At 43.8% G+C, this 27,475-nt stretch overlaps 2 protein-coding genes across 2 annotated transcripts in view; one reads left to right on the top strand and one right to left on the bottom strand.

Moving 5' to 3' along the window:
• The window catches only part of Dlgap2 (DLG associated protein 2), a 654,093-nt gene extending 653,398 nt beyond the window's left edge, over positions 1-695 (bottom strand). Inside the window, exon 1 of the mRNA XM_051182070.1 lies at positions 521-695. Within this exon, the coding sequence (XP_051038027.1) occupies positions 521-538 (18 nt within the window). The 5' untranslated portion in view covers positions 539-695. The remainder of the gene's footprint in view (positions 1-520) is intronic.
• A 5,044-nt stretch (positions 696-5,739) lies between these two features.
• Erich1 (glutamate rich 1) overlaps positions 5,740-27,475 on the top strand; it is a 55,660-nt gene continuing 33,924 nt past the window's right edge. The window contains exons 1-2 of the mRNA XM_051182069.1: positions 5,740-5,830; positions 22,642-22,788. Coding sequence (XP_051038026.1) covers positions 5,809-5,830; positions 22,642-22,788 — 169 coding nt within the window. The 5' untranslated portion in view covers positions 5,740-5,808. The remainder of the gene's footprint in view (positions 5,831-22,641; positions 22,789-27,475) is intronic.

The following is a 27,475-nucleotide window of genomic DNA, read 5'->3' as shown; positions in this document are numbered from 1 at the left end:
CCCTGCTCATCGCGACGGCTGCAGCAAAGGGCACAAGTGGCCCCTCCCCGCCTCCGCGACCCCAGCGTCCTGTAGCACCGGCTCCAAGCACCTTCTGTTCATTCTCAATCGAGTCCCGGTGGCCACCTGCGCTTGGGGGAGGGGGAACACAGGTCGCTGCCCACTGCCCCACCAGCCCCTCTCTGGCCAGCGCCCCAGACTGCACCCCTTATCCAGCCTCGCGGAGCGGGGAATTTCACACCTCCGCCTCGCTCCTGTAGCCCGGGAGCCCGTGTGCCAGCAACCCAGCCACGGGGCTCTGCAGCCTGGAGGGACCCCAGCGGCGGACCCCGGAGCACGGCTCCCCTGAGGTTATCTCCCACTCCCAGAGCGTGTTCCTAGTAGCCTCCTATCCCCCAACGCAGCCACCTAGGCAGGGCCTACGGTCTCGCAGCACCGCCCCCTCCCTGCCCCGACGGCTCTAGCCACTTAGCGCCCAGGTCCCCGCATCCCAGTCCCCGCGGCCCCGTGCGTCTCGCACCTTCCTCAGAGCGGACATCCTTGGGCTTTCCTAGTTCAGAAGATGCTGAGCGACATGGTAAGGTGGCCACCCTTCAGGCCAGGCGGCACGCACGGCACTGCCGCCGGCACCCAAGCTCAAGAATCCTTGGGTCCGTGCGTCGATCTGCAGTCTGTCTGGCCGCCGCCGCCGCCGCCGCCGCTGCCGCCGCCGTGCGCTCCAACCCTGTTCGAGCCCGGCGCACGGTCGGTCCTCACGGCCGGCGCCTGCGCACTCGGCGCCCGGGGAGGCACCGGCGCACTGGGGGGCGGCCGGTGCGTGGCTCCATCTGAGGAAGGACCCAGAGCCGCGCGCCTAGGGGGAGCGCTCAAGCCCCTTTGCGACTGCCAATGGCAAGCCTGGCCCGGAGATCGCATGGCGCGCATGGCCCGGGAGCCCGCGCACAGCAGGTCCCAACTGTTGCGCGCAGAGCTTTGGGTCACTCGAGGACAGTGAAGGTACCGGGGCGGGGGAGCAGAGAGGTCCCACCCCGCAAGTGCTCGGCGTGTTTGTAGGTCAGCGTGGGAATAACACAAGAGGCAATGCGCCTGGAAAGGTCTAGCTCAATCTGAATGGAGATGGGAGATCTTCAGACGCGTTGGTGCACCATACTCTGCCCTGTGAGGGCTGTCAGGTCAGAGAGAGGAAACATTAGAAAACAAAGCTCCCTATGGCCGCAGAGAGTGCACAAGGTGCTCTGGGTGCTGGGAAACACAACCTCTCTGTTGCCACCTGTTAACCTCCTCGCCAGTAAACTGCTTGCAGCTGTGCTCAAAGAAATCAGGGATCCTCCAGTGGCACCCCACACCCCCCACCAACACGCGCACACCTCGAACAGCAGTCTTCATTAATAAACCTGGTCCAGTATTGAGATGGTGTCAGACATTTGTCTTCTGCAGCAGCATATAGACGCATGAAGTGTGGAAATGGAAGCTAATAATAACAATAATAATTTATCCTTTTATCTCAGAGAAGTCTGGAAGACAACCAGGAAGTCTGGCAAATTTAGCTAATTCACCATGTTGTGATGAAGTCTAGTTAGATTCATGGGAATGTCCTTCTCAGATCTGTCGGCCAGCCAAGAAGAAAAGTTACTGTGGCCTCCAGTAAAATGCCCTGGCAACTAAAGACATAGTTTGACACTGGGTCTGGGACTCTGCCATTACCCCTACCTAACCTTGGGCAGGTCACTGGGATCCATGTAAATGTGAATGTAGAAGGGGGCTTTTGTTTCCTTCGTTAAGAAGTTTAAATGTGACCAAAACTTAATCAGCAAGATGAATGTTTACAGGAAGATGAGTAGGTGTAGAATAGAAGGGAGGTACTGAGAACAACCCAATATTTTCCAAATCCCAAGATCTTTACACGAAAACAATCTCCATAAAATGCATTTCATATAATCAACAACCACAGAGTACTTTGAAAGCAAAATACAAATTGTGTGAGAGATACATAAATGAATCAAGGAATCTGACATGCCTTCTTCTTAGTGTTTTTGGTATATTCCAATTGGTGTTGGTGGAAAGTTGTATTTCACTTATTCTTCCATTCATTTATTTGCGATGTCACACAATGGCAGGGATGAAAGAAACATGTGACACTTCTTACGTGTTGTGGACATGTGAACAAAACAGGAAAAGAGGTTGTCACCGGGCACACACCCAGTCTTGGAATAGAGTCACACTAAAGTTACAGGAGTTTAATCCTAGATCACACTTGCTTCTACAAAGGAAATATACCATGTTATTGGAAAATGAAAATGACAGCAACAATTTGTGATGTTGAGGAAGTATTATGAAGGTTGTCATTACATGGTTCTGAGTGTAGGTAATTTATTTGAACATTTTGTCTCTGGAAGCTAAACAAGAATATAAAGAGTGGGAAAAGGAAGGGAAGTTAATAAAGGAAATAAAGGGTGTGCATCACGGTGATCTTTCCTTCAGGCAACTAGAGCTGTCCTATTGAAGATTCCTTGAGGAAAAGTCTGAGGTGCACTTCAGACCTGCTTCCTTCTGCCCTCCCCTCTACTTCCCCTGCTGAGAAACTTTGATAATGTCACAGAGGTTGATATGGATGGAGTGAAGCCAGGGGTTGGCTTCTACCAAAGGACCCAAGAGGGACAGGAAGTGAGGTGGAAGAAAGTTCTGATGGCTGGAAGAACAGACCTGAAGACTTAGAGACAACAAGAGACTTGCCTTTTCTTCTAAATGACTAGTTAGATTAGGAACTGAGAGACCATCATGAACGTGGACTGACAACATGTGAGGTTTTAAAGGACTTGTAATAATAATTTATACACAATGTGATCTTCGTGGGATTTTTAACCAGGACATTAGGGTTTCTTCATGTCACTTGCAGACAAAGCCATTTTTATTCTTTCTTACCAATGTATGGTCTTTTTATTTCCTTTTCTTGTCTCATTACATTAGCTAGGATTTCTAGTATGATTTTGAAAATCAGTGGTTAGAGGGAATATCCTTGATCTTTGTAGGAAAGTTTCTAATTGTTTTTTCCCTTCATGATGATATTTGAAAAATGTTTTGTAAATGTTCTTCATCAAGTTGAATAAATTACCTTTTATTTATTGTTTTTGCCAAATGCTTTCTCCATTTTGTTTTTGTTCTTTTTATTCTGGGTCTGTTACAGGATACAGTGAGTGAGTTTTTATTTATTTTTTTATTTTATGTGCATGAGTATTTTTCCTGAATGTATGTATGTGCACCAGTGTGCATCCCTGGTGTTCTCCGATGGCAGAGGTATCAGATCTCCTGGAACTGCAGTTCCAGATGTTGTGAACCACTGTGTGAGTGCAAGAAACTGAAGCCAGGTTCTGTGAAAAAGCAGTAAGAGTTCTTAACCACTGAGCCATCTCTCCTGCCCCAGAGTGATCATTTCAGATGTTTTAAAAGAGCTTTTTGGTTGCTATGAAGAGAAGAGTTGCTATGAAAGTAGGGTAAGAGTTGGAGGACAGCAGTAGGCGTGGGGGAGAGGGCAACTTTCAAATGGAATCTCCATGAGAGGCGAGGACACAGATTAGATGTGATCTTTCTGGACAGGTCTGTGGGGGAAAAAAAGAGAGAAGGAAGCAACTGTTTCCCAAGAGTAGCCTGGCAGCTGAGTGGATGGTGTTTGTGGCCAACTGAGAGAAATACATGAGTGCCTGTTTTCTGGAGTTCTTGGGGACTGTGGCAGAAGCCGGCACAGGTCTGCATCTGGGACCTTCTGTTTCCTTGAACCATCACATGTTTTGTATCCTGTATTCCAATGAAATTAACGATGACCAAAGACCCTAAAGACTGCCCTTGACAAGTCCAACTGTGCATACAAACAAGTAAACTCTCCTTTGACTTGGCTGCAGGATTCATTCCGTGTCCTCTCTGGTCACTTCTCTTAGGCCAAAGCTAGAGCCTCCTCATCTCTCAACTTTACAAAGCTTAGAAGCTGTGTGACTCAACTCTCCCTTAGTCAGTACTCTGGCCACAACATCCAATCCCTCCATGGTCTCCTAAGTTTATGCATCAAAAGCTGCTCAGCACTACATAACAAAGGGCTTCCCAAAGGACCCCCACATCAGCCTGAAACCCCAACTTTTCCAGTAGTGTACTAAAACCCTGAACCCATTCTCAACCTCCCCTTTTCTATCACAGACCAGTCTGATGAGTCAGAACATCTCTTTTGCTTTGCCTTCAAACACATCCACACCCTGACCATTTCTTCCTATGATCTTCAATGATGGCACAATGACCCCTTGTTTCACACACAACCCCCCCTTCCCCCGCAATTTACTCTCAGCAGGGAAGCTGACACCATTTCTTTAACATTTACATCAGATTGTTTCACTTCTAGGCCCCCAAATGATCAGTTTTCCACATTTCCGTGGAAGGTTCGGTGTTGCTTCTTCCACGATTGTCAACAGAGAAGTAGAATGAGGCAGAAAAGACCAATTATTAATTTTTTTCATGATTTACTCAAAGCACCGCTTGTACTGCCTATTTGCCAAGCATGTCTTCACTTGCTACCTGGAACGGAATGACCATGACCTGGGAAATAGTGGGAACATTGGGTCATGCTACCCTTAACAACCTAAAGATGGCCACTTAGGTTTCTGTAAAATTTCGATTACTTGCCCACCCCACCTTGTGGGCAAGCTATAAAACGCTAATACAAACTGGAGCCCAACCGAGGCCTTTCAGGAACTATCTTGGTTTGAGGCCATCAGTAATATCTCTACCCATCCAAAGGGTCCGCAACGCCCGAGGCCACGCCTTCTCTCCTCCCTGACCCCAACCCGCCTTAGCTCTCCAGACAGGGGCTGGCAGGCAGGCACTTTACTTGAACCATAGTTGGTCTTTTTTTTTTTTTTTTTTTTTTTTTTTTTTTTTTTTGAGTATTGTCTTCATAATGTCAGGCCTTCCTCTTTCATCTCCGCAAGTCTGTGCTTGTTAACCTCCATTAACCAAAGACATCTACTTTGTGTCCTTGATTTTAAAGTCCCTGCTTGGAACCCTGCTCCCTGCGTTACTTCTGTTCAAAGAGCTCAGTCTCTTTGGGACGTGTTCCTTACAGTCTTCTTTGTCATGCGCCTCTCTTGTCCGACCTATCATGAACGTTGTTTCTAGCTTGCAGGGCATGTTTCTGAAGAAGCAATTCAAGGGCGAAGGGTCGGTGTCAAAAGGGCACAAGGGTCCCAGCGCGGTAGCAACGCCGGGCTAAAAGCAAAGTGGCTCCGGTGAAAGACAACACAGAGAGACCGGTAGACGCGAAGCAGAGGGAAGGCGCAGTCGGTGGGCCCCGCTGGTGTGCGAGAGCACCAGTCCCGCCCGCAGATGTAAACCGGGTCGGGCAGAACGAATAGCCGCTGTCTGGGCGGAGAGGGACCTTGTCATGCCTCCAGAGTCCAGATCTTCCTTCTCTCCTCGGCAACCTTTCTCCAGTTTGCACCGCAAGTCCCGCAAGTGCGGAGAGCCAGTACAGACCCCAGCTGTCTCTTGACCCAGACCACAAGAGCGGCAAACGCAAGAGCAGCGCTACCGGGCCACTTGCCTTCCGCGCAGGCTCCACAGCCAGGTTCCTAGAGGCAGAGTTTAAGCCACCCACAGGCCCCATATGAACCAATGAACCGCCGGATAGAGATGATTGGCACCCGGCGGCGGGGAATTCGGGTCCGGATTAGGCACTCCTAATGTTGTGGGCGGGCCTAAGGGAGAGGAATCCGGAAGCGCCGTGCATCTGGCGGAGGCTGGGGCCCAGGATCCCGGCTGGGGTCCGGTATGTCTGCTCTTCGGAAGCACGGTAGGCAGGAAGCGCGGAACGTGAGCGGAAACTGGGCCTGAGATCCCCAGGGGTGGAGGGTGTGCTCGTGTTGTGATCAGCGAGCGTAGAAGGCTGATGGGGGGAAAGGGGAAGGTCGTGGGACAGGGAGGGACATGATGGGCCCTGAGGGTACCCGGGGGCTTGTGGGGCCCCAGCGGTGTGAAGGTCCTTGGCGACCCCCGTCTCATGTGGGGTGGGTCCCTCCTGCTGCTGGCTGGGTCGAGCGGGTGTCGCAGCCTTTCAGGGGTCTTCGTTGTCCCAGCGACCTCACTGGTGGAGCAGAGCCTTGGTGTCCTCTCTTGTCTCTGGGATAGCACTAGGGCGGAGCTGGCGTTTGCAAAGGGTGTGGGGGGGATGGGGGAAGGGGTGTCTGGAGGGCTGCCTCCACCCACCCAGAGCAGCCAGGCCAGCCGCTTGTTCCTTTGGCCCTCACGTCTGGGTTAGCGTCTGAAGGTGCTGGGAATGCAGGTCTTGGGATGGGAGTAAACACTATCGTGCTTGTCTGTGTTTGAATCACGCTTCTCATGAAATGAAAAAGGGGGGCGGGGAGCCAGTGTCAACTGTATATCGTTTATAAGTGTAGGCTTAAAAAGTAGGAAACTAATTTCTCAGCGAGCAAGAAAACCATGGAGTTAGTAAAAATCCCCAATCTGTGTTGTTTTTGTGTAGAAAACTTCAACCCCAGGGAGTTCCCTAATTGCCTGTTCCCCTCCCCCAAGAAGACCATCTCAGGGATTAGAAAAGACATAATCATTTTAAAACAATCAGATATGGTGTTCCAAAATGGATGTAAGTGTTCTTTATCATTAACAAAACCTTGTAGTAATCAATCTTCCACTGGAAGAGTCCAAACACTGTTGGTTAGTGTATGTTTAGCCCATGCTTCATCTTCTTGCTTTCCCTTCTATGTCTGAGTCTAAACCTGGCACTAAATGCCTTTCCCTGAGCAAAGGAGAGCGCCTGGCCAACTTTAAAAAACCTTTACCACCTCAGTAAATTCAAACAAAAGGAAGGGTTATTTTCATCAGCCACTAAACTGCCCCCTTGCCCCCTTCCCCAGAAATAGTCTGTTTCTATTGGCGAGAATATGGGACAAAATTACCAGGTAAATGTAAGCAGTATGAGAATATTGTGTTTGGAGGGATGAGGAAAGATTAATAAATCTTAAAAGTACATAGTGTAGGTGGCAGAGGCTGGAGACGTGGCTCAGTGGTTAAGAGCCCTGGCTGCTCTCCCAGAAGACCCTTGTTGGATTTCCAGTACCCACATGGTGACTCCCAACTTTCTGTAACCCTAGTTACAGGGAGACTGCAAATCTGGCATCCACATGCACCAGACACACACATGATGCACAGATATGTATACAGGCAAAACACCCATACATGTAATGTGTGTGTGTAAATTTAAAAAAATATATATATATATATATACATACATACATATATATTTAAAAGTGTGTGTATAGATTTACATGTGTAATGGAAGCCAAAATGTTAACTTTTCTTCTTTTCTAAACATAATCACCTAAGGAACCCTGATGCTGGGAAACAAGCTCTGAGAAATATTCGAGACTTGAGTCAGAATAAAAAATGCTGAGCACTTGCAATTTGTTAAAGCAGAAGCATGGACCTGGAGCTGACCTGTCTCCAGCCTATCACTTGCTGGCCCCGCCCTCCCACCTTCTGTTTGGGCCTGGCAGGTGGAGATGTTCTCACTGATGTCACTCACAGTTCAGGTCCAACTGTTGCTCAGGGACAGATCTCAATGATGAGAAGAGGTGATAGGTGTTTTTACCTGTAAAGATAGCTTCTTATTCTGTTGCTCAGGCTGGTCCTGAACTCACAGGAATCCTTCTATCTCAGATATCCCAAGTGCTGAGGTGGTGAGCAAAGATGCTGAATTGTTCTGTGTATATAGAAGCAGGATGTACACAGAGCGCTGAGCCAACATCTGTTCAGCTAGCTAGTGTTCATAGAGCATCCAGTGCTAATGTAAGCTGCCTCGGGCATTAGAGGTACTGCAGGAAATCCCCTCCCATGTACAGAGGCCCTGGTGTCCTTCAAGGTTGTGCCCTAGTGTGGAGAATGGTCTAAGGATGCCAGACTGTTCCTTCTCTGGGCTGAGTATAGGCAAGAAAGCTTGTAAAGCATAGGGGTAGTTGAAGAAATAACTGCATTTTTAGTGGTTTTGTTCTGTCTTTCTTCCGGAAAGCAGATTACTTCTGTAATAGGCCATCATCTGCTTGATGGAAGAGCTCGGTAATGAATAGGGTACTGGAACCTAGAACAGGCAGAAACTCAGGCCAGGTGCAAAGGTAATACTGTTGTGTCTTTAAACTGTAGAAGAGAGTTGAAGATCCAAGGGCAGACCTGTCTCTACATCCCCTGCCCAGCCAGGCTGGCCACCAGGGATAGGAGGTGGAGTTAGATGTGCCCTGACTTCAGTCTCATCTAAGCTAGTGTCTCAGAGTTAATTGCTTCCAGTCATGGGGACATTATCTTTCAAACAGCAGTAACAGGAGTGTGTTACGAGGACCTGTCTGGTAGCCTGCATGATGTGGGGGGTCTATAGAGGCAGCTAGAAGAGTGGTACCACAGTGCATGTCTCAGGATGCAGGGAGAGCCAGCTGATTCCTCTAACATGCAATGCAGTGTGGGTGTTGAAAGATACCAAGTGCGAGGCTTCTATGCTACCTTGTTTAAAATGCAGGAGATGACTATGTGTTTGAGGGAAAAGAGAAATACGGAGTGCCAGAAAAATACTCTAAAGTCCAGCCCTAAAGTCACAGCCTAGGAAGTTTGAGTCCACAGGACAGTGTAGGTATTGGAAAGTGACACCATACCAGCAGCCTTTTTTCTCTGATAGCCATAGGCATAGGGGTAAGCAGAGAGCAGAGACCCCCGTGTGAAAATAAATGCCACCCTTTAATTACAGTTCCTCGTGTTGTGGTGACCCTGCATCATAAAGTTACTTCCTAACTGTAATTTTGCTACTGTTATGAATGGTAAAATAAATATCTGTTTTCCAGTGCTCTTAGGTGACCCTTTCGAAAGGTCGCTGGATCCCCCAAGGGGTCATGACCAACAGGTTGAGAAAAACTGATCGAGATCTTTTCCAGTTGCTGCTTCCTTATGTTGAATTGAAAATATGTCTATGAAAATAAATGTTCTATAAAAATAGAATTATTGGTATAAAAATTATAATGGAATCATAATTTGTCTTGTGTCTTCAATTTCTGATAAACACGGCTTACTGATTTGCCTCCATAGTAGCAGGTGGCATTACTCAGTTCAGTCTGTTTCAGTGAGGAGGCAGCGAGCGCTGTGAACCAAGCGGTTGGTGAAGGTCCCAGCATGGTTTTATGACAGAACAAACCTATCCTCCTGAAAGTCCCCTTTACTGTCTCCCTGCTACAACTTACTTACCAGTCTTAATGAAACATTTGCAAGCTTATCTGGGACTTAACTTGTTTATAGGAAGTTAATTGTGTGGCAAGTGCTGTTAAAAACCTCGAAGGGAAACGGCTTTGAAAAAAAAATGTGCCTAGAACATTCCCTTCAATTTTTTTTCAGTACTAAAGTTTTTGTCAGTGGATTTTTGGTATTTGTTTTTGCGGTAGGGTTTTTTTTTTTTTTTTTTTTTTTTTTTTTTTGCATCTCCAGGCTGGCCTTGAACATGATTAGAGTCTTAAAACCCACAATCTTCCGTCTCAGCCTTGGATTACTGAGTTGCAAGCATGTGCCACAATGCCTGGCTCCCTGGTATATTTCTGCTACTTAGAGATTCTAAACATGTTCTATTCGAATCTTATTTGGAGTACTGTTTACTTATAATTAATATTTCACAAAGTTTGCTGACTCTTGCTTAAATCTCAGCTAATCGTTTTTTCTACCTGTAATTCTGTCATTTGTTGACTTAATAAACTACATGAACTTGTGACGTGACAATGCAGTCAGTGGATTCATTTTTTTCTAGATTATAGGCAAAGGTTAAATGTAAATACTTTGGCTTTTCGTGGGAATAAAATGGGGGGAAACCTATCATTTTCAGGAACTCTGTGTAGAGCTGGCATACATTTAGTCAGCACATTTAAACCAGTTTTTACTGAAAAGAAAGAATTCAAAGTACCAGATTTCCATAAACTACAATAAGCCTGGAAAAATTAGAGTGTTCAGTAAAATGAAGAGTTTGTTGCAGGGGATATGGGTGTGCACAAGCATGTGTGTCTGTGTACGTTCATACATGACAAGGGAAAGGAGACTAACCAAAGCGGACGCTTCCTAACGTGGGGGGAACTCTTCAGAGTTTAAATTGGAAAAGTAATTTGACGTTTTTACATTGTTGTTTGAGGAATAACATTTTGAGAGCCTTTTCTTCATACAACAGAATAAGGTGAGAAGGGGTGCTGTCAGACCACAGTGATAGTTTCTACTTCTGGTCAGTTCTGATGGTTGAAGGCCCGATGAGCCCTGTTCCCTGTCACGGATCTATGTTAAGTGCAAAGGGCCCGTCATCAACCCATTCCATCTGTGTGGTTTTCCCTGCAAATGCAAGACCAAGAAGTTACATTTTGAAGACGGGCTGTCGCTATGTCTCATTTGCTCCAGTGTAATTTCTGTGGGTATATGGCTCTATCAATATTGCAGCTTTCCATCAACATTCTGCTTTGAAATTCTTTTTCTGAACTGATCTCACCCATCATATCTCTGAATTAGCAGCTGTTGCCTAACAAAACTTTTCCTGGGACTCTGGAACACACACCTCTACTCACCCCAGATAGGGATCCCATAACAGACCAAAGTATGGATACCACTGAAGTCTAACTTGGTGAGCTAATTAGTTTTATTGAGGTTACTTACAGGAGTATTGGTGAGGGGTCACTTACAGGAGCACAAATGACTCAAAGACAGCTGCACCACCAAAGCCCACCTGTGGGAACCCAGCTTTGTGGGACTATAGTGGGAACCAGTTGACTTAGCCCTGGTTTGTATCTGAGAGGGGGAGTGTGGATTGAGAAAGACTAGGTAAAGACTTTAAGAGAAAGACAGAGACACAGGATAGAGTCAGGAGGGCAATTCAGTGAATACTGAATACCCCAAGTTTATTAGTCACCATTCTTAAATACCTTAACCAAAAAAGGGAACATGGTATCATGTATACAGGACAGACAGACTTTTTTCCTCAGCTCTTCAAGGATTCAGTAACCACACCTTAGATTCAAATTCTCATTACCTGGCCTTGAGGGTCAAGAGTAACCACACCTCATACCAAATCTGTTGTTATTTAGATAAGATACCCAAGGCCAAGATCAAACATGCTACTGTAGCCATGCCTTACACCTTTAGATCTTACTGACAGTTTTGGACTCTCTGACCTTGAGCCAAGCATGAAGTGGAGCCATCTTTATGGGCCCCAACACCCACCTTAGCACTGGTGACAGCTCACAAAGCTCAGCCTGCAGGCAGCTCAACAAATTGGGGGGGGGTGTCCTTTCTAGGTGACTCAGTTGCTCTGAACCTTTTCCAGGCAGCTGGCCTGGTCTCTGTCATCTCTGCAGTTCATTTTGTCCACTCTTCTTTGCACTCTGGCAGCAAGGAGCTAATAAATCTGGCCTTAACAAATCTAGTCACTTTCAGGGACTTTCCTGAAGCTACTTGAGTTGTTGACCTTCCTGTTTGAGGAGCTTCCCTGCAGGATGGAATGTTTCCATCTGGAAGGAAAGTGTTATTCTACAACAGCACATACCTTTTTTCTTCTAGAAATTTAACTTTCCCAAGAGGCACAAGTTTATAGGTAGCATAACGTTTTTGAAAATTTTTACTAATCAGATGCAAATCAACATCATTTCCAATGTCTTTATAGTAGTTTGAATGTAATTGGGCCCTGTATGCTCACTGGGAGTGGCACTGTTAGGAGGTGGGGCCTTGTTGGAGTGGGTGTGTTGAAGGAAGTGTGTGACTGTGGGGCCGAGCTTTGAGGTCTCATGTATGCCCAAGCCACGTGCAGTGCCTCAGTTGGCACTGTTGCCTTCTGATCCAGGTCTGCCTGCACGCTTCATGCTCCCTGCCATGATGATAATGGACTGAACCTCTGAACTGGAAGCCGCCACCTCAAATGTTTTCCTTTATAAGAGTTGTCATGGTCATGGTGTCTCTTCACAGCAACAGAAACCCTAACTACTTTCTAGATAGGATAGAATCCCTTCTACTTTCTAGATGTACAACATATGTTCAGAAAATTGAAATTTATGCATTTAATCTAATTTTAAATAAAGCATATTACACACACAGATAACAAAGGGCAAACCAATATTATTTTGTGATTAAAAATAAAAATATTCATTGGATGTATAGGCTAAGATTTGTTGGTCTTGAAGATTGTAGAATTCATTTTTCTGTCATACAGGTTTCATTTTTCTTTCTGCAGAAAAGAATATTATAAGCAGGAAAATTTATATTTCCATATTTCTTTTGATTTTACATAATAGAAGTATGTACATTCTTATGACCAGTGAAATCCTGCCACTGGAAGCATCCTGCTCAGAAGTGGGGAGTGTTGTGCTAAGTACAGTAAGCCAAGCACAGAAACGTAGGCATGTGTTTTCACTCACTTGTGGCATCTGAAAAAGTTAATTTAAGAGTCTGAGAAGAGACACTGAAGGAAGACCCCAGACTCAAAATACCGTGCAAGAATGAGGAATGTTTATTACTATTCCAGCATGCAGGGGTCAACACCTGTACAAAATGATGAGGACCCTGAGGGGATTGACTATTATCTATGTATATGTATTGAGGTGTTACAGGGTTCCCTATGTGTAAGGTAAAAGGATAAATAAAATAGAAAGGGAAGTTCTGCAATCATATTCTGCTTTTGATATTAATAAAAATGTAGATTGGGCTGTGAGAGGCATCACAGAGCGATGTGACACTTTGGTATTGACTCTTCTTTCCTGGGGAAACTTGTTAGATCAGGGGTTGTCAACCTTCCTAATTTGTGATCCTTTAATACAGTTCCTCGTGTCACTGTGACCCCCAAACATAAAATTCTTTTCATTGCTGCTTTGTCACTGTAGTTTTGCTATGGCTATGAATGGTAATGTAAATATCCGAAATGCAGATCATCTGATATGCGACCCGCGTAAAAGAGTCATTCATCTACCCACCTACCTCCACTCCCCCACCCTTACCCCCCACCCCCGCCCCCGAAAGGGGTCAGGACCTACAGGTTGAGAACCGCTGCTAGACACTTGATGTCTGTAGTAGCACCACAGGTAACCAGAAAAAATAATTCTTTGAATATTGCCATTAACACCTTTGTTAACAATGGGGGGAGATGTTTGGTTTTTACAGCCAGCATTAGAGTTTTAAATCAACTACATTGAAGGAGAGCTTTGGGTTCCATAGGCTTGTCACCAGCAATCAAGTTTCCTATTCCTCTATCTGAAATACGTGTACTTAACAGTTTTCCTAAGTGTCTAATTTCTGAAGAGTACTCAACTAGGAACGTTTATTTTCATTTGGTTTCTGCCTTTAAGTTGAAGTAGAAACATAGAGAGCCTTTAGTTCTTTCTGAAAATTGTATCGAAATAACTCAATTCCCCTGTGGAAAGGAGACTTAATGTCTGTGTTTGGTATTGGAACATATTAATTTTGACTGGGGTATTTTCTTTCACATTGGCCTTTTTCTGTATCTATCATTTCCCAATTTTGATTGCTCGGTCAGCTTGGTAATTGTGGTTTTTTGGTTTTGTTTTTTTTTTTGTTTGTTTGTTTTTTGTTTTGTTTTGTTTTGTTTTCCTGCAGGCTGGGTTTTTTTACCCCAGTTGGTATTAAACACCCATTCTCCTCCCCTTCCATCTTCCTGTGATTGCTTTTTGACAGACACTAGAGTTTCAAGTTAAAACTTGCTCCCATTGCTAGAAAAGGAGCATGTTGATGAGGTGTGAGCAAGAAAGAAGACAGGCTCTCCTCTGGTTCCTAGCTGAGGCTTGGATGCATCTATCAAGGCAAGAAAGCAATTTTTATTTCTTTTGAGCCTCCTGGGTCCTAGGGGACTAGGTAGATCATCTAGCTCTGCCTTTGTGGGGGAACTTTAACTTTTTTTTTTTAAAGCAGACTCAATTAAAAGAGAGAGAGAAAGAGATTCTTAACAATTGGCTTAACTTGTAGACCCATATTTATGTCTGTAAGCACATACACACACACACACACACACACACACACACATACACACACACACACCCAGCATACATGCCTAGTCAAAAGGAAGCATTTCAATAAGTTTAATAATAAATACTTTCTTTGAGACATAGTCACTTTGTCGTCAAGGATGGCCTTGAATTTCTAATAATTTTGTCTCCATTTCCTAAGTGCCAAGGTTATAGGTACGCGCGCCATTGTGCCTGGCTTTATGTAGTGCTGGGAGTTAAATCCAGAGCTGTAGGCATGCTAGGTAGGCTACCCACTCTGTCACCTGAGCTACATGCCCTGTCTAATACTTTATCATATGTACTGTGGACTGATATGCTAAGGCTCAGCCTTCAAAAAAAAAATAGCATCCATTCATGTCTGTTTTTAATATTAATCAAAAAGATAAGTTGTAAGTTGGCCACTTAGAAAACATACTTTGTTTGCTAAAGAAATTCTTATTTATAGGAAGAAATGGTCAAGCAGTTTATAAGTTTTGTTTTGTTTTAACCTAGAGGTTCAGTGTTGATAGTGGATATAAAGTGTCTATACAAAATTATGATCTAAAATAGCTAATGATTCTGTCTTAAGTTAGGGGCCCAAACACTGTTAGTGACAGGAAAGCAATTCTTTTTGCCTCACATTTGTAGACTGTGTATGCCAGCCTGATGCACTGCAGCTGCATCTTTCCCCTTATAAATCTTTAAGAATTCTGTTTATTGTTTTCTTAAGCTTTGTAGGGAGAGAGGAAACAAACAAGGGCAGTGTGTACCGTGTTCTGTTTTAGAGGATAGGTTTTTAGGTAGCAGGTCCAGTATCCACAAAATCTTGTTTCCAGTTTCAGCGTCCACCCTGTGATTTCAAGTGCAGGGATTAAACTAAAGCCCATGAATAAACCTTCCAGCGATATTTGTTAATAGAAAATAATTAATGATATTTTATTTTTGGTCTATAAGGTTTGCTGTCTTATAAATGATTTGCAAATTAAGATCACACTATTTTCAAAAGATACTTTATGTTTTACATTGCGGCACTTGGAAATGTTTAGACATTTTCTGGCAAAGTTACTTTAGATGTCAAGATATTGGGATTAAATTGGATTAATATTTATTAGTTAAACTTAATGCTAAAGACAAAAGCCTCCCATTTTTAGTGAGAAACCACTTTGACATCCCTTCGAGGCCCTCTGCGTTTGCTCTTACAGATTTACTTCATTAATAATACATGAAAGATGCTGCACTAGCTGCTTCTCTCTTCACTATGACAAAATAAGTAGCAGAAACAACTGGTGGGAGGGAGGGTGTCTTCGGTCACACAGTCTGAGCCTGTGACAAGGAAGGCACAGCAGTGAGGAAAGGTCGGGGTGAGCAGCAAGAGCATGGCATGGTCGACAGGGATGCAGCTGGGTTTAGGGAGTGGGGAGAAATAAATGACTGCTGCTGCTTAGTTCACATTCGCTTGTTTCTTTTCATTCAGTCTGGGATCCCAGCCCATAGGATGGCCAGTACTGTCCACATCCAGGGTCTGTCCTTGCTCCCAAGCTGTCCCTCTCAGAAAATCTTGCAGAGACAAACCACACATGAATCTCCTAGGTACTTCTGAATCCTACGTTGACAATGACGGTTGATAATCACACGTTCACCCCTTATCAGTTTGATGCCCAAACACACCAGCTTTCATTTGCTTATTTTTATTTTAGGAGTATTGGTGTTTTGCCATAGGTGTCAGGTCCCCTGGAGCTGAAATTACAGACAGCTGTGAGCTGCCATGTGGGTGCTGAGAATTGAACCCAGGTCCTCAGCAAGAGCAGCCAGTGCTCTTAAGCTCTTAATCTCTCCAGTCTCCAAGTCCCACTATCTTTTAAGTCTCAACATTGTTCAAAAGTACAAACTCTCTTCTGACTCAAGACAATCTCAGGGGGATAGATAGTGTTACATATTTCAAATACAGTGACATAAACTCAGCCTCTCTAGTCTGAACAGGAAGAATGGAAAAATATCAAGGGAAGACAGGACCCCAAGCAAGATGCAAACCCAAGAGGACAAACACCAAATGCCATAGCTCCATGTCCAGCATCTGAGATTTGCAGGGGCATCATCCGGGCTCCAACGGCCTTGGGCATTTCCACCCCTCTGGTTCTGCCACCTCTCTTTTGGGCTAGTTGTAGAACATATCTGCACCTTTCCATGTTGAACTTCTATGATCCTGGCATTTCTGACATCCCAGAGTCACCATTGCATCTTAGACTTTAGTTTCCTAGATGTATTCAGTGACCTTTGAGGGTTTTCTCATAGGAAATTCAATCCTACCACACACATTGTTTGTCCTCAGCTGCTTTCCGGAATCTTGGTGCAAGCCTCCATAATCCATAAGTCCATAAGTCTTGCATTTTGCATGCTTGCAAAACTGGCACCATGTGGAAAATCCTGCCATGTTCTGTCATTTTGAGATGTAATCTGGCCTCCTACCAGCTGTAATGACCTCCGTATGCCTTTGTGGAAGACCCTAGGGTTGCCCAGGCAGTTTGTTTGGTTGGTTTGGTTTTGGTTTTTGCAGCTAATCCCTTCAATCACATTTTCATTTCAGGCTCTTTGTAATAAATATTCATTTTTAGAAGTTGGATCGCTTGAGGAATGAGGTCTTTCCTTCAGGTCCATTATCTTGTTTCCTCAGTGGGTAGCATCTCGGTTTCTGTTTAATGGCTGCTTTCTTCTCACCTGCCCTAATTGCAACTTTAAACTTGCCCATGCTCTCTTCCTCACCAAATTGTGTGTGTGTGTGTGTGTGTGTGTGTGTGTGTGTGTATTTCTGTTCTCCCACTCAAGATACTAAGAGTAGTGAGCAGTAACCATGCTATAACATGGCTGTTTTGAAACTTCATCTATTAACCAACTTAGTCCATTAACTTTGAATGTAGCTTCACTCGAATTAACAGGACATGGGCAAAAAGCAGCTAGATTCTTCATCAGAATGTACATAATGAGATCTAGCCTTGTTACATTAGAGACCTTGTTCCCCTCAGAAACCTCATGGCCTGGGCCTCCAGTATCTGTATTTCTCTTAGCATTGTGGTTTTTTTGAACTACTGCAATAGCCATTTAAGCTCTATCACCTTCAGACCTTTCCAGCCCAGAGTTCCAACCTCCCACACCCTCCCCACAAACCTGTTCCAAAGCTATGAAGTACATGATCAGGTTTGTCACAACAGAAGCCCCACTTATGATACCAATTTTTGCATTAGTTACTTTCCTCATTTCTGTGAGAAAATGCCTGCTAAAAGCAACTTTATAAGGAAGGGTTTATTTTGGTTCCTAGTTTGAGAGTATAGTTTATCACAGTGTGGGAGTTACAGCTGCAGGACAAGGTGGCTAGTCAAATTGAATTCCTCAGAGATCAGGGAGAAGTAAACACTATAGTTCTGTTTGTTGTCTTATGTTTTTCCCTTTTTATTTAATCTGTGGCCCATTCCACAGATGGATGGTACCCTAACATTAAGGGTGGATCTTCCTTCCTCACTTAATCCTCCATGGACATGCCCTCAGAGACAAACCCAGACACCTGTGCCTAGTTTACTCTGAATTTAATCATGTTGAACATGAGAGTTAACCACTACAGACAATAGGACTCAAAGCCACCATCTGCCAACATTTAATATCAGCATCGTGCCTTAACTCATGGATTAAATGTTCATTCTACCATAATGTTCTCAGCAGGATGGTGGCAGAAATGGATTTCCAGAATGCATGCCACTTGCAGAACATGTCCCTCTTACAGAGAAGTGACTGGAAGCCAAAGATAGGCTTGTGAGTGATAAAAATCCCAGCATGGCATGGAAGTCAACAGTGGCCACGTGGGCTTACAGAGCACTTACTAGAATCGTTTGGGGTAATGAAAGGGTTCCTCTTTTGTTTTTATCTTGTTTTGTTTGAACACTGTTCACTTTCAATTCATAAAGGAAGATTGTCGTTTGGTTAATGTATATTTAGAAGATGTCTTGACTCTTGCACACTTGAAGTTATATGACATTTTTTACCATTCCTATCTTCTATATAAAAAGTTGAGATATAAACTTTAAGGACTTACATACTTAAATTGCATATGTTTATTTTAAAAATGCAAATCAATTTTCCTGCGTTTATAAGTCCTTCTATGGTCTCCTTGATAACCCAAGTCATTACTGTTAATATTAGTTCTGCCATCTTACATGTCTAATGATAAAGATGGGTATAGCATGGATGTGTCTTTTTCTTTTTCTCTTTTTTTTTTTTTTTTTTTTTTTTTTTTTTTTTGATACATCAGCATTTTTGCTGTTAGTTATGTCTGTGCTGCTTCAGTTTACTATTCAGATTAAAGATTTCTTTTATTTTGCATTTGTTCATTTATTTATTTATTTATTATGTGGCACACACTTAGATGCACCCAAACATAACAACAATACCAGCAACAATTGTGGGAGCCCACTATCTCCTCCTACTATATTCCGGGGTTATAACTAAGGTGGTCAGGCTTGGCAGCAAGCGCCTTTACCCTCTGAGCCATCTCACTGTCCTTCAAGTTTGCTTTTGAGACTAGACATAGCTTTCTGTGGCTTGCAACTGCTTATTCCTGCAAAGCAGTCAGCCGTTTTTAAGCAAAGGATAAACAGGAATAGCAATGAGCAATTATGTGCCCTGAACCTGGTGACAGAGAAGGTGCTGACTACAGATCTAGACTGTAGCCTGTGGAACATGCTGGTGGCTGTGTGTTCATGACAGTGGAGCAGACCAGAGGGCACTGGCCCACACTAACGGAGCAAACTGCTGTGATGGAGCAATCTGAGCCAGAAAACACATGAAAATAGTACAGAGCTATAACCCTCAGAATAAATGAATATCTATTAATGCATAAATGAATGAGTAATAAAAAGTAATAACCCATAAACTGTGAAAATGTAAATAGCTTCCTTAAAGAAGGATCCCATATAATAAATATAGAAGAAAGAAGAGAATTGAAACCAGCATTGAGTCCCTCAGCTATTTGTGCCATAAGCAAGACCCACAGTTGACTTAACTGACTTTAGTGGAGAAGAGGCATGAAGGCCCAAAATCTTTCCCCTGAGATATTTGCTCACTGGAAAGGGAAACACAGTTAACTTTTCAGGAAGAAATCCCAGCCAACAGACTCCAGTTGTGTTCGAGGCTAATGTCAGCAGAAAGGAGGCAGACTAAGACTCTCAACCTAGTTGATGTGTTGAAAACATCTCCCCATAAACAACAGTGCTGTCCAATTAGAAGAACTTGAGTCTGATATCAGAGACCAAAATTAGGAATAGTCTACAAAATACCTGACACTGATCTTCAAAATGCATCAAGAACATAAATAGCAAGGTAAATAGAAGTGACTGCTGGTTTATAGGACAAAGGAAGAAATGGGGGCTAGGAGAGATGTTAGATATGGAAATGATTGCATCATTAGTAAGATGCTGCTGAGCCTGTACCAGCACAGGCCAGTGTTGACAGTTGCTCCACAGGGGTTCTCTGTTGTCCATGGTTTTGTCATGGAAACTGGAAAGCAAGTCATGCCTCTTAAAGATTTCAGTATGGTCAGATGGAATGGCTGGTTAGTGAAGACCTGAACAGACGGCATGGTGGTTGCATTGGCCAGGGTTCCTGTTAAAGGCATGGGGGAGAGTGTGGGGTGAGGTCTCCAGAACACTGGGATCCAGGAATGTCTTAGCCAAGGAGAGACTAGCCTAGGAAGGCACAAGGTTTAAAGAAGAGAAAGTGAGTTGAGGGTTGGTTGTTAAAATACCAGAGAGTAAGGGGGCTGAGAGGTACAGTGTTCAGTAGGCTGTTAGAAGCGGATCTAGAAATACACAAGCTAGAGACAACTTCACCCTTTGAGGAGATGGTCAGAGCATATGAGGAATCAGGCAGTCAGAACATACAGAAAGAAGGAAGGAACACAGGCAGGGCCCAAGAGCATCCTACCACTTACCAGGGTAGGTTAGGGGAAGGCAGACAGACAGACAGACAGACAGACAGACAGACAGACATACCGACCGACCAAGAGTGATAGAGAGTGGAGTCTCTGGTGCTCAAGAGCTCTTCCAGGGTCTCATCCATGATGCAGACCACCCCCTACCTGCCTGAAAGTTATTCCTGAGATAAGAACCATCTTTCTAAATTCCTAGAAAAGGTACAGCCACCTGCAGAAGTCCCACAGGTGAAAGTAAGAAATAAAGTGGTGGAGAGGCCGGGAGGCCTTAGAATTCTCTGGTCTTGGCTAACTGTAGTAACAAATTCATTCTTGACTTCTGGGTCCTGCAGGGCACGGTTAGAGATTGCAGCTCATCTCTTCTGTCTTCTGTACTGAGGAGGCTGCAGCTATGGTTTGCAGTATGGCTTACTTTTCAAAGAAATTCCCACTGCCAATCATAGCCTTGTTCCTTCCTTTTACCTTACTTTTAAAAGTTCCCATGAGGTTGGTACATCTGTATTAATTATTTTTACCTGGAGCATTTAATAGTTTTGTCACAAAGCTGCCATTAATTAAATTCTGTGGAAAATGCTTCCTAATCTTTGCTCTTTAGCACATTCTTATCAGGTTGCTTGTGTTGACCCGGAAATCTTCATTGGAAAACCTTGGCAGACTAATTGATCTGGAAGTCTCATACTTCACTCTGCACCTGGTTTTGTGTGTGTGTGTGTGTGTGTGTGTGTGTGTGTGAGAGAGAGAGAGAGAGAGAGAGAGAGAGAGAGAGAGAGAGAGAGAGAGAGAGAGCATATGCATGCATGTGTATGTGTGCACATGTGTGACACAATTGAAGAAAACACCAGTGGATGGAGAGACCTCCATGTACATGCATTGATTGGCAGGATTAATAGTGTGAAAATGGCTTACTATCAAAAACAGTCTGCAAATCCAATGCAATCTGTCAAAATTCTAACACAATTCTAAAGAGAAAGTGAAAAAAAAAAAAATCTTAAATTCACAAGAGACCCCAGATAGCCAAAACCATCTCAGACATTAAGAACAATGCTAGATATAGCCCATTCCTAATTTTAATACCTCAAAGTCTTAGTAGCAGAACAGCATGGTGCCTGCACAGAAACAGACACATTAATCAAGGAAATAGAATTAAGGAGCCAAATCTAAGTGAGGCCACCTGATTTTTTATAAAGATGCAAAATATACACATTGGGAGGAAAGACAGCATCTTTAACAATGTGGGGAAGCCTGGATGTTTACCTGTAAAAGAACGAAATGTGGTCTTTCACTCTCACCCTGCACAGAAATCAATTCCAGATTGATAAAGATCTCAGTGTTAGGCCTGAAACAGAAACTTGTAGAAGAAAGAATAGGGAGTACACACACACACACACAAAAAAAAAAAAAAAAAAAAAAAGCAAACCAATGTCGTATTTGTTGTATTTACTACCACTTAAATAAGCACATTAAAGAGATACTCCGCACAAATTTGAGAGTGTGATCCTTTTCTAGCTAGAGTGCTTCTGTGAATGACAAGGAAAACTCATCTACTTCACGTGCAAGCCACTGTCCTCACCTTTTCTCATATTTCACATTGCAAATCACTGCCTTAAGTTGTTTTGATTCTTCATCTTCACTGCCTACCCAAGGTTTTGGAATACCGAGTCATCATGAGAGTGCAAATTATATAATAAAGTGAAGACTTTCCATATTCACGCTAAAGCTGTAGGACCTGTGCACAATTGTTTCTCCACAGATAATTGTCTGCCAGTTCAAAGGAGAGATGTCGGGGAGTGTGATACGTAAAATTATTCCCCGGTAGTGGGTAACTATGCCGGTGCAGTAAATCAGATCAGGCCAAATCAAACCGAATTAAGGTTTTAATCTGAGCAAAGCATTCCCAGGCGGTCTTGGGAAAGAGCCACATGGCCTTGCCTTAAGATGCTGTTTAAATACCCTGCAGGCCAGGCATGGTCTTGAGCATCTCTGGGAGGAGCTAACCCTTGGCAGCTTTCGTAGGGGGCGGGGCCTGGAGTGAGAGCTGAGGCAGGGCTTCCACCTAGACAGCCTTATTGCCCTTCCATCCCCTGCTGCTTTCCTCATAGCTAACCTGTCACACCTTAGAGTATGGGAGATGTACTGTCCAGTCTAGCTGGTTTCTGGAATCTAATGCCAATCCCAGTGTGTGGTGGCTCATAGACTGCTCAACATAGGAAAAACATGCAACATAAGACTGACCCCCATCAGGGAAAAGCAGAGTCATGTAGCACAGGTGCCTCCAGCATGCGCAGTAACAGGTAAAGCCCTGAGTGCTCTTCATCCCTGGCAAGCCTGGCATCCTCTCCTATCTGCAAGTCTGTGCCTTGAGAAGGCCCACAAACACAACGTGGGTCATCTTTTAAGCGCCGGGGCCTGTGTGGGTCACTTGAGGGGCTCTGGGAGGTCATCCACTAAGCAGCATCAGCATAGTGGCCTGAGAGCATGAGCTAGGGACTCTCAGAGGGTCTGTGACTAGTGTTGGAGTCAGCCACTTGCCTTTTGGGTAGTAAGGATGCCTTTGTTTTGAATGAACACCATATGTAACTTAAGTAAATGTAGTAAATCTTTTCTATTGTTAATCTGTTGCCTTTGTAGTGTTTACTGAAAAAGTACTGAAGAGACTTTTTCCTAATGTTTCAAGTGGACAAGATAAGGGGACACCACAGACTCCTGCTTTGGAGACACCGCCCGAGAATGTGACCCCAGAGGCAGTAGGACACAAGCATTGTCACAGGCTGGCAGGTAAGGGCAGATTGTAGGTATGAGCGTTTCTCTGCACTCAGTGCCGGGTGTATACACTTTTAGCAGAACACACTTCAGTTTGGCAGGGCTGCCTCATTCTCCACACAGTGTGAGTCGACCTACTCAGTGGAGGGCATCTGGGGTCAGCGCCACCCAGCCCCGCGGAGGCCGCCATGAAGTTTTTCATTGGGTTCGTTTGTACATTGTGTTCTGGACATGTGAGTAGGCCTGGGCTCGGCTACAGTGAGAACAGTAGCCTCTACCACTGCCACCTTATCCACAGTCACTACATTGACTTCTGACAACCTCTGGTACCAGTTTAGCTTCTGTTGACTCAGGGAGAACAGTTGATGCTCCTGGTGTATTGTTCTTTGACAGATTTATCCTGGAGAAGTGGGCAGCAGGGAAACCTGCAGTGAGAGCCCCCACAATTCCAATTCCAACCAGAATAGTCGTGTTAACCTAAGGGACAATTCCTCAAAAGTCATGTGCCTGGACCACATAATGTACAGGCACAGAAGGTGAAACTCCTTTGTTCCTCCCTAATATGTCAGTCCCTAAAGCTAACGTTGCACTTCTATCAACTTTTATTAATTTTAGTTTTTGAAGTTAAAATTAAACCATTTCTTCCCCGCTTTCCTTTCTGCAAACCCTCCAATGTACTCCAATTCTTGCTCTATCTCAAATTCATGGCCTCTTTTCTTTCTGAGTTCTTCCATGTGGGGTTGGGATGTGTGTGTGTGTGTGTTGTGTGTGTGTGTGTGTTGTGTGTATATTCTGTATGTATGTATGTATGTATGTATGTATGTATGTATGTATACTCCTGAATGTATAAATACAACCTGCTTAGTTCATATACTGGTGTGTGTGTGTGTGTGTGTGTTGTGTGTATATTCTGTGTGTATGTATGTATGTATGTATGTATACTTCTGAATGTATAAATGCAACCTGCTTAATCCATATACTGGTTTGTGTGTGTATGATTTCAGGGCTAACCATTTGGTATTAGGTAACCAATTGGAGACAGGGGAGGGTGCTCTCCCTTGAAGAAGACTATTACTTCAGCTGTTATCATCCCTTAGTCGTCTATGGTTCTTGGTCTAGGGTCAAGACCTTGTAAGCTTTCCCTCTGGCATGTTAACATGTCATCATTGTTCAGGCCTTCTGTAGGCAACCATGTTGATGAGATTTTCTGGGTGTGTCTTCTTTGACATTTCTAGGAGCTACAGTCTTAACAAGTATCCTGTTTCTATAACTATTATACTCTTTCTGGTCCCTCTTGTACAATGATTCCTGAGCCTTAGGTGCAAGAATTGTGTTATAGATGTATCAGTTGGGATTGAGTACAACACAATCTCTCGAGCTCTTATTCTCTGCATTTTGACCAGTTATAGTTTTCTTCAGTGGTTTCCATCTATTGCAAACAGAAGTTTCCTGGATCAAGTGTGTGACTTGCACTTATCTATGAGTATAAATATTTAGAATATGGTTAGGGATTGTGATGGTTTAGTAAAGTGGTAGGTGTAGGTTATTCTCCAAGATCCATGACTTCTCTTACACCAGATAGTTGGGTAGGTCTCCCTTTTATTGAGTGGGTCTTAAGGCCAATTAGAAAGCTGTTGGTTACCACCAAGGTGTGTGTGCCATTACTGCACCCATAGTGTTATAGGGCCATGGTGGTTGATGTGGTTCATAGGTGGGCCAGACTGTTGGCTGCTTCCCTCCCTTGGGAGCTTGCATCAATCCTCGTGGTACCATGAAAGCTGGTCTTCAGAGAGGAGGCTTTCAGGCCAGTACCAGCTCAGGTCATCTAGGCTGTGTCCAAAGTGCATGGTGTCTTCAGCAATTGAGACTTAGCCTACCACTTCAGGGAGGCAATCAAGGGCAATAGTGGTGGACTATAATGTTTTAGGAGTCTCTTAGGCAGGCCCAATCAACAATTCAGAAGAGAGCTTCTCATACCTTGCGTTGTGGGTTTTGATAGATAGTACTTGAATTTTGGGGGAGCATTGTCAGCTCAGATGGGAAGATTTCATTTAAACACACTCCCCACCTCTCTCTGTGTGTAAATAGGGTCCTATTCAGAAAACCCTTTCCTGTGACCTATCATCCTGTAATGCTTCTACAGGTTTCAATGTTTCAGATTTCACATTAGGTTTTGATAGGCAACTTTCCATACACCATATTATCTTTGCATTGTCTTCACTCTGTCTTTAGAAAAATTGCTATTTTTTTTAGGCAAATTGTGCACTGAAGGAGGGACTGATGTTTCATAAAGGGCAAAATCCATACAAGGAGAAACTGAAGGCCATTTCTCAATACCTCTGGCATGTTTGATTCATCTCTATGTAAAGTTCTTAAGGTTGTTTGTATCGTGGAAAGTTTTCCTTTCTCCTACAAGTATGGTGGGTAACTGGTACTGTAGTCTAGGTTGGTCAACATAGTCTTTTGGATGCATTGATCATGCACAGACTATCAGTCATGTTTCGTGTTATGTCACAAACCATAGGTACCATTATCTGAGTACCTCATTTTGGCTTATTGTCAATGGAAACTCTGAACTGGAAGCTGGTTCCCCCTTAAGTCGTATACTTGTTGGAGTGGCTGAAGGTGTGTAGGAACACTTTTTTTTTTTTTTTTTTTTTTTTTTTTTAATGTTTGGACAATTTAGCAAGATGCAAGAAGAACAGACTGGGAAACCATAAAGGCAAAGACTGAGCAGGAAATAATCTGACACTACTCCACAGCTTCCCATTAAAATCACTCCACTCTTCGAGTGTGGGCTAAGTGATGCTTGGCATCTGGACTGACAAAGTACAAATGAGGAATGGCTTCTGTAGCCAGGGACAGGGCAGTTGATGAGAAAGTGTTGCCTGGAGATGTTTTACATCTTGTAGGCAGCCTTTTGACTGTCATGGGTTTTGCAATTGGGAGCCTGAGCCAACTTTCCTTCATTCTCTAAGATGTGGGAGGGGAAAAAAACTGTATCAGGCTATTCTCATTTGAGCTTCAAGTTATAAATTTGAGTACTCAACATGTGAAATTGGTTCTCTGTGGTATATTCATAGGAGGAAATGTTTTCATGCATTAAAGTCAGGCCATTAAGTATGTGAGTGGTATTACTTTATAGGGGAGAAAAGCATTCCAGCCATGTGATCAAATTCAGATTTTAAATATTCTATTGAGTTTTAACAGTGGCTGTTTTATTGATGGAATTGTGGAAAATGTTTACTCTTTTCCTTGACTAATGGCCATGCTTGCTGTAACATTTTGAATTTTCATGGTTATTATTGTTTCTTAAGGTACAATAGCCTGGTCCTCAGCTACTAGGGAAATACAAAAGAGGTTAATGTTGGGGTAGAGAGGCACAATATTGCATTTTTTATCATATGCAAAGGTACACTTAATTGCACATGTGTGTATAATATGTGATATGAAAGCAAAAGGGGTCTGTCAGGGGAAGGAACAGCTTTTTCAAGGGGAGAAGGTATGGGGAAGACAGTAGGAGTGAATTAGGGTCAAATACAATGATCTGTATATATGAAAGTATTAAAAATATATATATAAGGAAAAACCCAAAACTGGTTAAAAATTGTCTTGAATAATCCCTGATAAACCTTCTTGCCATTAACATGAGTAGGAAGTGGAGAAATTAAATGTAGTGTGTTCATTTAGAAGAATGTTATAAGCTCTTCAAATCACCTAATCCCTTTGAGTGCCACCATTAAGGATGCTCCATTGTGAAAGTAACTTCAGGACACATATACGAATTTCATTCTCCTACAGGTACATGCATGAACACTTATCACTTGGGGCTTAGAAATCCTTCCTGGGACTACACTGAGTCATAGCCATGTCAGTGCTAACACCTCACAAAGAGTCTCTCTCAGGCTTCTTCCGTTGCTATGTTGGATCAAGTCGCCTTGCTCTGTAGGTCAGGGAACACACTCACTTATGCATATTCAGGAGTTCGGGTCTGTGTTGTGGAAGTTTTGACTATCCTCATCCTTATGGCCTTCCCTGGACCCCCGGAAAAGGAAGTATTGCTTCATTAGTGTATTCAGTAACTAGCACATGACTTTCTGGGAAAGTGAAGGCACCTAGAGGACCAAGAGACACCCAGTGTGAGCCTGCAACAGCAATGGAGAGTGGCAGCTCCCCTGAGTCTTCTTTACTCTGCTGTAATTACTAATGTCCTCCTGAAGGCCTTCTTTGTATTGTTTGTAGTGAGTTAATTTGGTCCTTGGCGCTACCGCCAGCATAGGGATGCTGTCCGTGGTGCTGACTCCAGCCTAAGGGAGCTGTCCTGATCCAGGGTGCTGTCCTAGGTGCTGCCTCAGCCCATTCGGTGCTGTCCTTGGTCCTGGCCTTGTCTACAGTGCTCTCTTTGCTGCTGAGCCACTGGTGTGCACGTGATGGAGTTCTCCAATGATCTCTTCAAGGAAACAAATGGGAAAACTGGGACTCGGGCTACATGGATAGTTACGATGAGTCTATCCTAACCCAGCTGTGATATTAGTGCTTAAAATCATATCCAGCCCCAACAAATGCTTTTGCCTGCCAAAAAGAGTGCTGTAGTTCCTAGATTCATAAATTCTGAGCGGTTCTGGTAGAGCTGTAGAGCTCCAAGGATCAGAGAGCATGAAATCCATCACTGTGTTACAGAAGCAGCACCAGGAATTACCAA

This window comes from Phodopus roborovskii, unplaced genomic scaffold (assembly GCF_943737965.1).
Source record: "Phodopus roborovskii unplaced genomic scaffold, PHOROB, whole genome shotgun sequence".
Taxonomy (NCBI): Eukaryota; Metazoa; Chordata; class Mammalia; order Rodentia; family Cricetidae; genus Phodopus; species Phodopus roborovskii.
The sequence above is the reverse complement of the archived record's forward strand: the minus strand, read 5'-3'. Positions and strand labels throughout refer to the sequence as shown.